Here is a 13,795-nt window from a genome sequence, read left to right as displayed (position 1 = left end):
AAACACTTCCAGGGATGGTGACTCAACCACTTCCTGGGCAGCCTCTGCCAGTGCCTGAGATCCCTTTCACCGAAGAAAAATTTTCTATGTCCAATCTGAACCTCTGCTTGAGCAACTTGAGGCCATTTCCTCTTGTCCTATCACCTAGCACTTGGGAGAAGAGACCCAACACCCAACACACTACAAGTTCCTTTCAGGCAGTTGTAGCCAGTGATAAGGTCTCCCCTCAGCCTCCTTTTCTCCAGGCTAAACAGCCTCAGGTCCCTCAGCTGCTCCATGTGAAACTTGTTCTCCAGCCCCTTCACCAGCTCCGTTACCCTTCTCTGCATGCGCTCCAGCCCCTCAATGTTCTTGTAGTGAGGGGCCCAAAACTGAACCCAGGATTCGAGGTGCAGCCTCACCAATTCTGAGTACAGGGGCACAATCACTATGCTAGGTCTGCTGGCCACAATGTTTCTGATCCAGGTTAAGATGCCATTGGCCTTCCTGGCCACCTGGGCAACTGCTGAAGTACCCATTCATGTTTTTTTATACAAGCTTTGCTACATCCATCTATGATATTTGAATGTTAATGGATTCTCTTGCTTAGAAGCATAAAAAAACAGTGCTAGCAACTTCTAAATATTTAACACTCCATTTTAAAGGCAAAAATGCTTCTCTCAAAAAATACTTAGAAATTGTGACTGGACTGCATAGGATTATAACATTTTTTATTATGATAATTATTTATTTATGTATAAACTCTTTAACACCACAAAAGTCTTCACAGATAACACAGCAAATCTGATTTTTTTGTCAGATCCCCAGTCTACTGAAAAATGGCATTAACACACATTTAAATTTTATAAATATATAACACAGTTTTAAATACACAAGATGTTGCAATATTTAAACATACATCTGTTTAAATATTTAATCCAAGTAGTGTTAAAGGGACACTGTCAAACTCTTATTCTTAAAATCTGTTAATTCTTAACAGAAATATTCAGAGCCGGTTCTTTATACTTAAGACATTATCATTTACCCAGTAGTGAACTCTCATAATACAAAAATAATTCAGAGACTCTCAAAAAGTACTTTCAAGTGGATTATAGCAGCAGTTTACTAAGGCGCCCCATTTTGGGCTCTGGTCACATAAAACTCACTTCTGAGCTAGGAAATTATCCCCTAAGTTTTGTTTAAGAAAAACAACAACAACAAAACGACAGACAATTGCTATTATCTATGTATACTTACTGGATTTAAGCTTGGCTTAATCGGGCACTCTGACAGGGATACAGCCACTGAAGGATCTTGTAGCTGATGCTGAGCACAGATTTAAACAAACTGCAGAATCATAGAATCATTAAGGTTGGAAAAGACCTCCAAGATCATCCAGTCCAAACATCAGCCCAACACCACCGTGCCTACTAAACCTGAGTTTCATATCTACATTTATTGAACCCCTCCAGGGATGGAGACTCTACCACTGCCCTGTGCAGCCTCTGCCAGTGCTTTACCACTCTTTCGCAAAGAAATTTTTGCTAATGTACAATCTAGACTTCCCCTGGTGCAACATGAGACCATTTCCTCTCATCCTATCGCTAGTCATTTAGGAGAAGAGACAAGCACCCACTTTGCTACAACCTCCTTTCAGGAGGAAATCTTTCCTTTTGAATCAGCATGGCTGTCAGCCGTCTTGTAGGACCTCACATCTTACAATACAGTAAAATTTGGCTACAGAGCTTCTAATATTGGATCAGATAAACAAACTGATAGTGATATAACAGGAAATGCTAATTTAACGTGATCTCATCCTCCTTATGAACATTTGCAATGTGTTCACAACTGGCATGCCTGTTGGCAGGCTTTGTGACAGAAGAGCTCTCTCTGTGTTTTATGGCACATGGTTCTCACCAGTGCTCCTACAGCCTTCACAAATCAGAAGACGACTGCTACTGGCTATGCCACGGATGAGTAATAGCAAGTCAGTCAGTTATTGCTGAGTAACCAGTGACCATCCAGTTAACTGGTGTGAGCCTCAGTGCTCTGCGCTTCTTCACTCTGGCTTCTCCACATGCCACCTCAGATCTGTGGCTTCTCACTGTAAATCCCTGGCTAATAAGAAAAGTGTCAGGGCTACTACATAAACAACAGCACGCATTGGCAGGCCAAAAGGGAAAACTACACTGTAGAGTTTGCTCTGGGCCTCCTCGTGGATTGAATGTTTTGCTTCCCAGGCTGACCTTTTGTATTCTTTCCTCTGACTGAATGAGGACAAGACAAAAAGCTCTTAGCTTCATTTATGATAGAAATCTACCCAGTGGTTAAATGTGTACTTGGATTTCTGCAAAAAGGGACTGTGATCTGCGTGATAACTGGTCTTTCAAGTGTTGTATTGCTACACCTGTCCTGCCCTCTTCCAGTTCTCCCGCAGCTGGGAGATAGGCACTGCTAACAGGAACTAGGCATGTCACAACCTGTCAGTACAAATTCCCGGGAAGAATATAGTAAAATAGCAAAGGCAGGAGTGCAGTGATCTGTGAAAGGTGGAAAGCACTACATAAGATATTCCCCTAACTTTTAGACAGAGATGCTTTTTTATTTTGCAGCTCTTTTTTTCACTTGCTGAGAAGCCTATCAGCTCACACTGCCCTGTGCCTTACACAGAGCCCAAACTTCAGGCTCCCTTTCTGTTGGGTATGATGACAGGGGGTAAAAAAGCTTCCCCATAAAGTGAAAGCCAAACAAATAAAATAAGGTTAAACGCCACTAAAAGCTGGGGAAAACATTCACACTCTTTTTATATGTTATATACAAAAATAACATCAGACAGTGTCCTTTTAAAGAGTTAAATATTATATATATAAATTGTTAGAATAATTAACACAAACTTTAACCATTTCAACAGGTTTTAAACATCATACATTCAATTTTTATAAGCAAGTTACAATGTCATTTAGCACTTCTCAATGTATTCAACTTGTTATTGGAATGGTGTCAAACACAGGGCACTTCACTTTTCCTAAGAACTACATGCACCAAACACCTCATAAGCACACAGGGAACAGTCTGCGTTACATTCGCTTTGCAGTAACAACTGTACTGGCTGTTTAATCCAGCACCTGTGGCAGGGTCAGGCATGGTAAAGCCTCCATCCTTCCCCTGCCACAGAGCATTTAGCATCAAATTACAATCCAGTCACATGAAAATTAACATAAATAAAGGCTTCAAGCTTGTCACTGTCCAGTTCTCTCAGGTTTACAGAACAGTCTACTCTGTAAATAACATCTATTTTATGAGCTCATCTGAAAAAACACCGAACACATCAAGCAAGGGCTCAATTGACTTTGTACGGAACAGTCTAACACTTTTATTAGTTCACAGAATCCCTTAATTCCTGACTCTGATGCCCACAAGCAGAATAGTTTCCTAGATGAGGGTAAGACTGCTCATTCTGGCTCTACTGCCCTTGCACCACATCAGGAAGCAGGAAAGCCTCAGCAGTCTGTCTGCTGTTGTATCCAGATGAAAAGCTTTTTGGGTCACCAGATGTATCTCTACCTTCCAGCTTGGACGTTTGGTCTACAGCATTTCCATATGTTACTGGATTCTAAAGAAACTGCCAGGAAACTGCTTTGCAAAGACGCAAGCGATGACGGGTGCAGCAGACAGCAACAGCAGCTGCAGAACACCCTCTTTCCACCTCCTGCGTCCTGCTGGCCTTACACACCATGGCTTAGCGCGAGCTGCATCAGGCCACAATCTGAGCAGGAGCTGAGCAGTCACAAACCTCATGCTACATCAACCAGGTTCCAGGCACAAATGTAAAATCTCTCATTTTGGCATATATGCATCTGTCAGAATCGTAACAAAAATAAAATGATACATTTCAATCATAATACATGTGCAAACATGCCCTGAAATAATAGAAAGAAAAATGGCAGATTTGGCTAAAGCTTACATGTTTTTCAGAAAAATAGGAGTAAAGTACGCAAAAATACGGAGAATTTCTGAAGCTCACCTGTATCACTTCGCCAGCTCTTTACCAATGCACACTGCTTTTGCTTGTATAAACACTTTCACAAGCCACAAGTGGGTAGGTTTTTCAGCAGGGAACAGATCACACAACACTGACATTAAGAAGTGCGCCTCGGATTTGTAATGCGAAGTACTATGCTTGCAATGGATCTCATGGCACAGGTAGAAATCTTGTGGCAAACTCCAGCTTGCGAGATGTAGTTGGAAGCTAACTGATAGAGCCGTTCTGCCCCAAATATGTTGAAGTGCCCAGGCAGCACCTTCTCCACAAGACCTTTATCCACTAGCTCCATGAGGCGCCGGCAGCTTGTGACATAATCACTCACTTTGCTGTAGGGAAGCCAGTCAATCATGGATCCATCGTACACCACGTCTCCGCTGAACAAAATCTTCCGGTCTTTGTCATGCAAGCAGATGCTGCCTCTGGAGTGACCAGGCATGTGCATGACAGTGAGCTGTCGATCTCCAAGGCTGATCACATCCCCTGCAAACAAAGGAAAACACAAACAGTTATGGTGTATTGAATATCACAGGGAATCACAGAATTATAGAATGTTTTGGGTTGGAAGGGACCTTAAAGACCACCCAGACTCAACCCTGTGCCATGGGACATCTCCCAGTGGACCAGATTGCTCGAAGCCCCATCCAACCTGGCCTTGAACACCTCCAGGGAGGGGGCAGCCACAACTTCCCTGGGCAACCTGGGCCAGGGCCTCACCATGCTCACAGTGAAGAATTTCATCATAATGTCTCATATAATTCTTCCGCCTTCCAGTTAAAGCCATACCCCCTCATCCTATCACTCCATGCCCTTGTAATAAGTCCCTCCTCAGGTTTCCTGTAGCCCCTTCAGGTACTGGAAGCTGGTGTAAGGTCTTACCAGAGCCTTCTCTCTTCCAGGCTGAACAACCCCAATTCTCTCAGCCTGTCCTCATAGCAGAGGTGCTCCAGCCTTCCAATCATCTTCATGGCCTCCTCTGGACCTGTTCCAACAGTTCCATATCCTTCTTGTGTTGGGAATACAACCTACCCATACGCTGAGAGCTTATATATACTACATACCTAGGAGTGGGACATTTATTTTCTTGGTCAATGCCAAAGAGGCATCTGAAAGATGCACCTGACATTAAGGTATTTTCCTATGACAGTAATAGTTAGCACAGGTTTGCGCTGCATTGACTCAATCTACTTCCACCCTAATAAACTAAACAAGGTGAAAAGAAATGTGATCAAGAAAATAAAACGGGAAACAAACAGAACACATCCAAGCTGGGTCTCCTTGTAAAGTTTACTGTTTCTTGATTTATTATAATTTTACCCTCAATTAATTCACCTAGAATTTCACTGCTGTTACTTTTTAATGACAAAATGATAGAACATGAATTGCTGGAAAACCAAGACTGGCCTCCATACATTTTCTTCATCTCATTCAATCAGAACAGAACTTTCCTAACATTAGGTCAACTTTTTGCCAGCTGAAATGCAAATGCTTTTCCATTCCCCCCCTACTCCATTCTCATGAGACCCCCCACCTGGAGTCCTGTGTTCAGTTCTGGAATCCCCAACACAAGAAGCATATGGAACTACTGGAACCGGCCCAGAGGAGAATACAAAGATGATCTGAGGGCTTTAGCACCTTTGCTATGGAGACAGGCTGAGAGAGTCAGGGTTGTTCAGCATGGCGAAGGTTCCAAGGAGACCTTTTAGTGGTCTTCCAATACTGAGAGGGGCTACAGGATAGCTGGGGAAGGACTTTTTGCAAGGGGATGGAGTGACAGAATGAAGGCGAAGATTTAGATGACACATTAAGAAGAAATTCTTCGCGATGAGGGTAGGGAGACCCTGGCTGCCCACAGAAGTGGTGCCTGCCGCCTCCCTGGAAATGTTCAAGGCCAGGCTGGATGGCGCCTTGAACAGTACCACTGTAAGATGATGCTTAAAACTGTAACATGAGTTTCTAGTTCCAAGAAGAACAAGAATGTTCTCTACTGTTCGAGAAATCTGAAGGTTACAGATCTGTCTCACACCAGATACAAGCATGCCATGGATTTACTCCAGACTCTGCAAGCCCAGAGGCACTTAACTCTTGAGAGGCAGATCTCTCACAGCAGGACATGATGCACTTTGGTACTCAACTGAAAAGGATGGAAGACATTGAACAGGTACACCTGATTATGCTGTACGTAATGTGGAAATGGAACCTTGTGTCTGCAGAATTAGCTAGTTTCAAAATTATCAGAGAAAACTTGCCCAACACTGCAGAAAAGTGTTGGGAAGCCTTGGTTGGAAAAAGAAATTGACCTGACTTCTGGAGAGGTTGTGCAGAAAATGCCCATATTGGTGCATGAAAAAGAAGTGGAAGTGGTGAAGTTACCACTGAAGTGGCAAAGTGTTCCTGTGGACTTCAAAGTGCTCCTGGGACTGCGAAAAGCATAAAGAAACAGAATATGGCATCCAGAATTTAAAGAAGGAATGTACAGAATTGAAGGAAAAAAACAACACAGCTGAAGGAAACTGTCAGTCTTGGGAGATACCAGTGCCTCGGAAAACAGTAAATGGAAAAGCACAATGCAAGTAAACACAATTTCAGCTCGAACAGCCAAAATGAAAAGTGTTTGAAAGACCAGGCAAGATTATGGTAAAGCAAAAACTAAACTGAAAAAGAGAGACAGGCAATGCCCCAGTGACAGCTGTGGCTTTTGATTGTGACAAAATATTGCTCCTGCCAGATTCTGTACTTTCAGCCTTAGAAGGTATCTTCACCCATAACCACGACACACACATGGAGATGACACACCACTTCCATGCAGGATGTCTCAATAAGCACTGCCTTGGAAATCGAGGTGTTACTTTGACAGCGAGTGTGTTTGTTCCTTAGCAAGATTATTTTTTTAATGATTTCTCCTCGCTTTTAAATAAAAGAACAACTTAAACTACTGTTGAACTGCAGTTAAAAGTCACATCAGATCTTCTCTGAAGCCTCCAGTAAGTCCAGTTGTGCTTTCCCAGGCACCTATGTGGGATGGCCTAAAACAGCCAACAAGAAACTGTCACCAATCTGTCAGGCAGCCACCCTTTAACTGCTGCTTCACCACACTGTGCAATGAGGTGGCCAAAATAACCTCATCGTCGCAGCCTGTGAGAGACTCTGTGGAATTTGAACTGTAACAAGCCACTGCTTTACATGTTCCATTAATGTAAATTGAGTGAAAGAAAATCCATACTCTTCACAGTACCTGCTTCAGTAAATTGCTTTGTTCTTTACATTGTTGTGCCTGAACAGTCTATAAACAATTAGTCACCAGATGCCAGAGCAGACTGACACTGTGACAAACTGTTAGAATCCTGAGGCTAAACCTGGGGTGTTCAATTAGTGAGGCACTCAAATTAGTGCTAAGCGAGTCTTATTCTACAGAGAAAATCCTGCATCAACAGGTAAACCCAGGACACTTCATGCACATTTCTGCAACCCTGTCAATATCATTTCACAATTGGTAGAACCAAGAATTAAACCCAGTAATCTCTGTTTTTATCCCACACCAAGGACTGCAGAAGGCTGCGAACAAGGTCAGGTTCTTCACAAGGACAGGTTTGCGTAGAATGGAGGGACTTCTCCTAAGAGACAGGTGACAGTATAAGAGGGAATGGCCTCAAGTTGCGCCAGGACATGTTCAGATTAGATATCAGGAAAAACTTCTTCACTGAAAGTATTATCAGGCACTGGCAGAGTCAGCCCAGGGAGGTGGTGGTGTCACTGTCCCTGGAGGGATGTAAAAGTTGCATAGATGAGGTGCTCAGGGATATGGTTTAGTAGTCGACATGTACAGTTGCACTCAATGATCTCAAAGATCTTTTCAAACCTAGTGGTTCCTTGATACTAACGGCAGGTTCTGTGCAGGGGCAGGCTCTGCACAGGGACAGCTTCTTAGGAAACGTATTTAGCTGTGTGAAGGTATGGTTGGACTTGATGATCATCTCAAAGGTCTTTTCCAGTTAAACTATTCCATTATATGACTCTGTGACAGGTTCTACGCAAGATTAGATTCAGCAGAGTGGGAAGGTTTTGCAAGTGGAACGTTTTGCACAGCGACATTCAGCAGAAAGGACAGGGTCACAAGACAGGGTCTGCACAGAGGCAGGTTTGCATAGGGAGGTTTTGCACAGGGACAGGTTCTTGGGGATATGAATTAACAGTGGACAGGTACAGTTGGACGTGATGATCATCTCAAAGATCTTTTCCAACCAAACATTTCTATGGTTCCATTATGGGTTTTGTGCAGGGGCAGATTCTGCAGACAGGGGAAGTTGTGCACAGGGACAGGTTCTGTACAAGTTCTTAGGAACATGATTTAGTAGTAGGCAGGTTACTGTTGGACTCAATGATCATCTCAAAAGTCTTTTCCAACCAAACGATTCTATGATTCTTTGATAGGATCTGCGCAAGGACAGAGAGGGGAGGTTCTGTGCAAGGGGAGGTTTTGCGAAGAGACAGATGAAGCAGAGAGGGAAGGTTTTGCACAGACAAGGGTTCTGCAGAGAGGGAAGGTTCTGTGCAGGAAGAGGTTTTACACAGGGAGAGGTTCAGCAGAGCGAAGGTTTTGCAAGGGGAAGGCTCTGCACAGGGACCGGTTCTGCAGAGACAGAAGGTTTTGCATAAGGAATTCCAGTCTGGTTCTCAGTAACCAAGCCCTGCTCTAAGCTCCCTAAAGCAGAAGGAGCACAGAGCCAAGGTACGCGCTTCCCACCCTCCCTGCTCCCTCTTAACTCCCTGCAGCAGCTGTGTGGTTTGCAAGGGGAGCACCCTGAATGGCCTCACTCTCCACCCAGGCGCTGGCTGCCACACCACCTTGCTGTCCTGTAGCCAGGTCATGCAGAGAGGGAGGGTTTTGCACAGGGACAGGCTCTGCAGAGAGGGCATGTTCTGTGCAGGAGGAGGTTTTGCAGAGACAGATAAAGCAGAGAGAGAAGGTTTTGCACAGACAAAGGTTCTGCAGGGAGAGAAGGTTCTGTGCAGGGGGAGGTTTTACATAGGGCGAGGTTTTGCACAGGGACAAATTCAGCAGGGAGGGGAGCTTTTGCACAGGGGCAGGTTCTTAGGGACATGATTTAGTAGCGGACAGGTTACTGTTGGACTCAATGATCACCTCAAAAGTCTTTTCCAACTTGACGATTCTATGACTGTATGATAGGATATGTGTAGGGGCATGTTCAGCAGAGGGAAGGTTCTGTGCAGGGGAAGTTTTGCACAGAGGGAGGCTCAGCATAAAGGGAAGATTTTCTACAGGGACAGGTTCTGCAGAGGGAAGGTTCTTTGCAGGGTGAGGTTTTGCATACAAACCGATAGAGAGGGAAGGTTCTGCACAGACAAAGGTTCTGCAGAGGGAAGGTTCTGTGCAGGGTGAGGGTTCACATAGAGACAGATACAGCAGAGAGGGAAGGTTTTGCAAGGGGAAGGTTTTTGCACAGGGGGAGGTTGTGCTGAGAAGGAAGGATTTGCAGGGGAAGGTTCTGTGCAGGGACTGGGTTCTGCAGGGGGAAGGTTCCATGCAGGGGGAGGTTTTACACAGAGGGAGGTTCAGCAAAAAGGGAAGGTTTTATATAGGGAGGGGTTCTACAGAGAGGGAACGTTCTGTGCAGGGGGAAGGTTTTACATAGAGACAGATAAAGCAGAGAGGAAAGGTTTTGCACAGACAAAGGTTCTGCAGAGAGGGTAGGTTCCATGCAGGGCGAGGTTTTACACAGAGGGAGGTTCAGCATAAAGGGGAGGTTTTGTATAGGGACGGGTTCTGCAGAGGCAAGGTTCTGTGCAGGGGGAGGTTTCGCATAGGACAGATACAGCAGAAAGGGAAGGTTTTGCAAAGGGAAGGTTTTTGCACAGGGGCAGGTTGTGCTGAGAGGGAAGGATCTGCAAGAGGAAGGTTCTGTGCAGGGAGTGGGTTCTGCAGAGGGAATGTTCTGTGGTGTGGGGAGGTTTTGCATAGGACAGATAAAGCAGAGAGGGGCAGTTTTGCACAGACAGGTTCTGCAGAGAGGGTAGGTTCTGTGCAGGGCAAGGAGTTACACAGAGGAAGGTTCAGCATAAAGGGGAGGGTTTGTATAGGGACGGGTTCTGCAGAGGGAAGGTTCTGTGCAGGGTGAGGTTTTGCACAAGAACAGACTCGGCAGAGAGGGACAGTTTTGTAAGGGGAAGGTTTTTGCAGAGGTGCAGGTTGTACTGAGAGGGAAGGACTTGCAAGGGGAAGGGTCCATGCAGGGGGAGGTTTTGCACAGAGGGAGGTTCAGTATAAAGGGAAGGGTTTATATAGAGAGGGGTTCTACAGAGAGGTAATGTTCTGTGCAGGGGGACGCTTCGCACAGAGACAGATAAAGCACAGAAGGACGATTTTGCACAGACAAAGGTTCTGCAGAGAGGGTAGGTCCGTGCAGGGGGAGGTTTTACACGGGGTGGGGGGTGTGGGCAGTTTGCACAGGGACAGATTGAGCAGGGAGGGGGGCTCTGGCGCCGGGTCAGGCTCCGCCGACGGGGAAGGCTCGGCACCGGGCGCTGCTGTCTGTCTGTCTGTCCGCCCGCCGCCCCCGAGCAGCTCACCCTCCTGCAGCAGCCGCGTGGGCCGCACGGGGGGCACCCGGAAGGCCCTGGCCCTCCAGCCGGGACGCGGCTCCCGCACCACCTCGCCGTCCCGCAGCCACGTCACCTCCTCGTAGTTGTCGCCGCGCAGCAGCGCCCCGGCCTCGGCGCCGTGCACCGCCACCTCCTCGAAGTGCCGCAGCCCCCCGGCGTGGTCGAAGTGCACGTGCGTGGCCACGGCGAGCGGCGGGCGGCCGGCGCCCAGCAGCCCCGCGGCCCGCAGGTACTCGGGGAGGCTGCGCAGGCCCAGCCCCGCGTCGATCACCACGTCCCGCCGCGACCCCCGCACCAGCCAGATGTTGGCGCGGTTCCCCGACTCGTAGAACCGCTCCTGAATCCAGAACACGCCCCCGCCCAGGGGCTTGTGCGCGAACCATTCCAGCGCCGACATGGCTCGCGGGGCAGCGCCCTCCCCTTCCTCCCTCCCTTCCTCCCCCTGCCCTCCCCTTCCTTCGCCTCCCCTCGCTTGCCTTTCTCTTCCCTTTCCGTCGCTTTCCCTCCCCTTCCCTTCTTTCTGCTCCTCCTCCTTTTCCTTCCCTTGTCCTCCCTTCCCCTCCCCTTCCCCTCCCCTTCCCTTCCCCTTCCCTTCCCTCTCCTTCTCCTCCCTTTTCTCCTGCCTCTCCTTTCCCTTCCCTTCTCCTCCCCTCTCCTCCTTTTTCCATTTGACTCTCCTCCCCTGCCCTTTCCCTGCCTCTTTCCCTACTCTTCCCCTTCCTTCCTTTTCCCTCTTCTTCCCTTCCCTTTCTTCTTCCCCTTCTCTTCTCGGTTTCCCCCTCCCTTCCACTTTCTTCTCCTGCTTTCCCGTCCCTCCTCGTTTTTCCCCTCCACTTCCTTCTTCTCCTTCTGCTTCCCCTTCACTCCTCGTTTTTCTCCTCCACTTCCTTCTTCCCCTTCCCCTTCCCTTTTCCCCCCTTCCCTTTTCTCCCCCTTCCCTTTTCCCCCCTTCCCTTTTCCCCCCGCTTCCCTTTTCCCCCCCTTCCCTTTTCCCCCCGCTTCCCTTTCCCCTTTTCCCCCCGCTTCCCTTTCCCCTTTTCCCTCCCTTCCCTTCTCTTGTTCCTTCTCCTTTATAGTGCCAATGGCACAGAAGCCATGAACCCAACAGTGATCCCATGGGATGGATCCCATCCACAGAGGAAGCCAGAATGTTGTTTGTCCCATACATCTGTCAGGCTAGGGGCTTGGATCCACAGCTCAGCTTTTCCCTCAGTATTTCTCTCACTTCATGGTGTCAGTAGACATAAACCTGCTAAGCCAGAGTGCTTGAAAAAATCGTGTGTTTCAGTTAAACTCCAGAGCTGACGTATTGCCAGTTTGAAGGCTCTTTGATTCTCATCACAATAATTTTAGTAAGAAATTCTTCACAATGAGGGTGGGAGGCCCTGGCCCAGGTTGCCCAGAGCAGCGGTGGCTTCCCCATCCCTGGAGGTGTTCAAGGCCAGGTTGGATGGGGCTTGGAGCAACCTGATCAAGTGGGTGGTGTCCCTGCCCATGGCAGGGGGTGGAACTGGATGGGCCTTGGGGTCTCTTCCAGCCCAAACCATTCTATGATTCTAACACACCATTCCAATAAAATGCCACAGAGAATTCATTTTAAACCTACATTTTAAAAATGAGACCTTTATATTCATTGTGTTTACAAACTGTTTTCCTTGCTGGCTGGGCGTCTCCCTAACTGTTGTAATTTTTGTTTTCTTCTGTTCTTGGTTGCCTTTTTTCACTGCTAAGTGATATAATTTCTCATGTTTGTGCCTTTACTGTCTTTTATCTTTCTGCATTCTGCCAGGCTCATATCTTGCTTTTAATCCTGTTTTTAAATGAGTTTGCTACTTTTTTTTTTTTTTTTCCTTTTTATTTCCAATTAATTAACTGCATTGGGCTAGGTTTTGCTTTGTTGTCTTTGAATGATTTATTTAGATCTTTCTGCTTATTTTTAGGCAGCTTTCTGTGTTACTGAGTGATGTGGAAATATATCATGTGATTTTGTTTTATCCAGGCAGAGCTTACTGCTGTTAAAACTAATAAGTAGGAGAATGCTTGCATCAACTTGTTACTCGCTGGCATTTCGTAAAAAAAGCCATTGCTTCTGTTTGGGGGAATCTTACAGGATCTTAAAGTATGGATTTCTTGGCTCCTAATCGTAATTCTTTCCTGGATTTCGTGTTGTTTTAGACAAGTGTATGAGCAGCTGTAGTTATTGTGCTGTCTCATTCCCTGTTTGAACTCATGCACATTAGCAATGGGATTAGATGTGATGATACAGGAGGTCTGCAACAGCAACATTTGTCCCAAGCAGGGTGTGATGTGGTAACCTTGCAGTTAATGGCAATCAACACATGGGGTTTATGGGCCAGGGCCTTGAGTTGAGTTTTACATAGTATTGAGGAATGGGGACTAGCACTTTGCTTCAGCCAGGCTTCTATTATATCCTGTTTCTGGACATCTTCCTCTGCAGAAAATGACACAGTCCATGGAGGTGTTCAAAAACCGTGTAGACGTGGCACTTCAGGACATATTTTAGTAGGCACAGTGGTGTTGAGCTGATGGTTAGACTTGGCGATCTTAGAGGTCTTTTCCAACCTTAGGGATTCTGTGATTCGGCTTTACTTGCCAACCGATGGATTGTACAATCCCGAGACAGAGATTGGTAAAGGGGATGAGGTGGGACTGTAAACATAATTCTTCAGGCTATTTTACATCTCTGGTGAAATATTTTATTAGGAACAACCTCTTTTATCAGCAGATAGATTGCAGACATGCTGGAGTCCTTTGATACTTTTGCCTTGAACCGCTTTACTTTTGGCTCTTGATTAGTACCTGAAACTACTTGCAGAGAGAACGCCAGAAAAAATAATCCAAAGGAGCCATGAGTGGATTTTTTTGAGAAAAATTCAGAAACTGCACAATATTTTCACAGAAATTCTAGGTCCTTGAGATTCTTTTTTTATTTTAATCTTACCTTTTTTTTCTGGTTCTTCTAACTGGACTGATTATCAGGGTGTGCAGGTGAAGGGGAATGGTTTTAAGCTGAAAGAGGGGAATTTAGGAGAGAAATTACAAAGAAATATTTTCCTGTGAGGATAGGGAGGCCCTGGCCGAGGTTGCCCAGAGAAGTCGTGGCTGCCCCACCGCTGGAGATGTTCAAGGCCA

At 46.3% G+C, this 13,795-nt stretch overlaps 1 protein-coding gene across 1 annotated transcript; it reads right to left on the bottom strand.

The window, feature by feature from the left end:
- Nucleotides 1–726: 726 nt before the first annotated feature.
- On the bottom strand, nucleotides 727–11,068 carry MBLAC2 (metallo-beta-lactamase domain containing 2). The gene is made up of 2 exons (XM_069880473.1): nucleotides 10,610–11,068; nucleotides 727–4,504 (listed from the first exon to the last, which is right to left on the bottom strand). The coding sequence occupies exons 1-2, from the start codon at nucleotides 11,037–11,039 to the stop codon at nucleotides 4,119–4,121; spliced, it is 816 nt and encodes a 271-aa protein (XP_069736574.1). The 5' UTR covers nucleotides 11,040–11,068; the 3' UTR covers nucleotides 727–4,118.
- Between the last annotated feature and the right edge of the window lie 2,727 nt (nucleotides 11,069–13,795).

The sequence above is a fragment of the Phaenicophaeus curvirostris genome, chromosome Z (assembly GCF_032191515.1).
Source record: "Phaenicophaeus curvirostris isolate KB17595 chromosome Z, BPBGC_Pcur_1.0, whole genome shotgun sequence".
NCBI classification, from domain to species: Eukaryota; Metazoa; Chordata; class Aves; order Cuculiformes; family Cuculidae; genus Phaenicophaeus; species Phaenicophaeus curvirostris.
The sequence above is the reverse complement of the archived record's forward strand: the minus strand, read 5'-3'. Positions and strand labels throughout refer to the sequence as shown.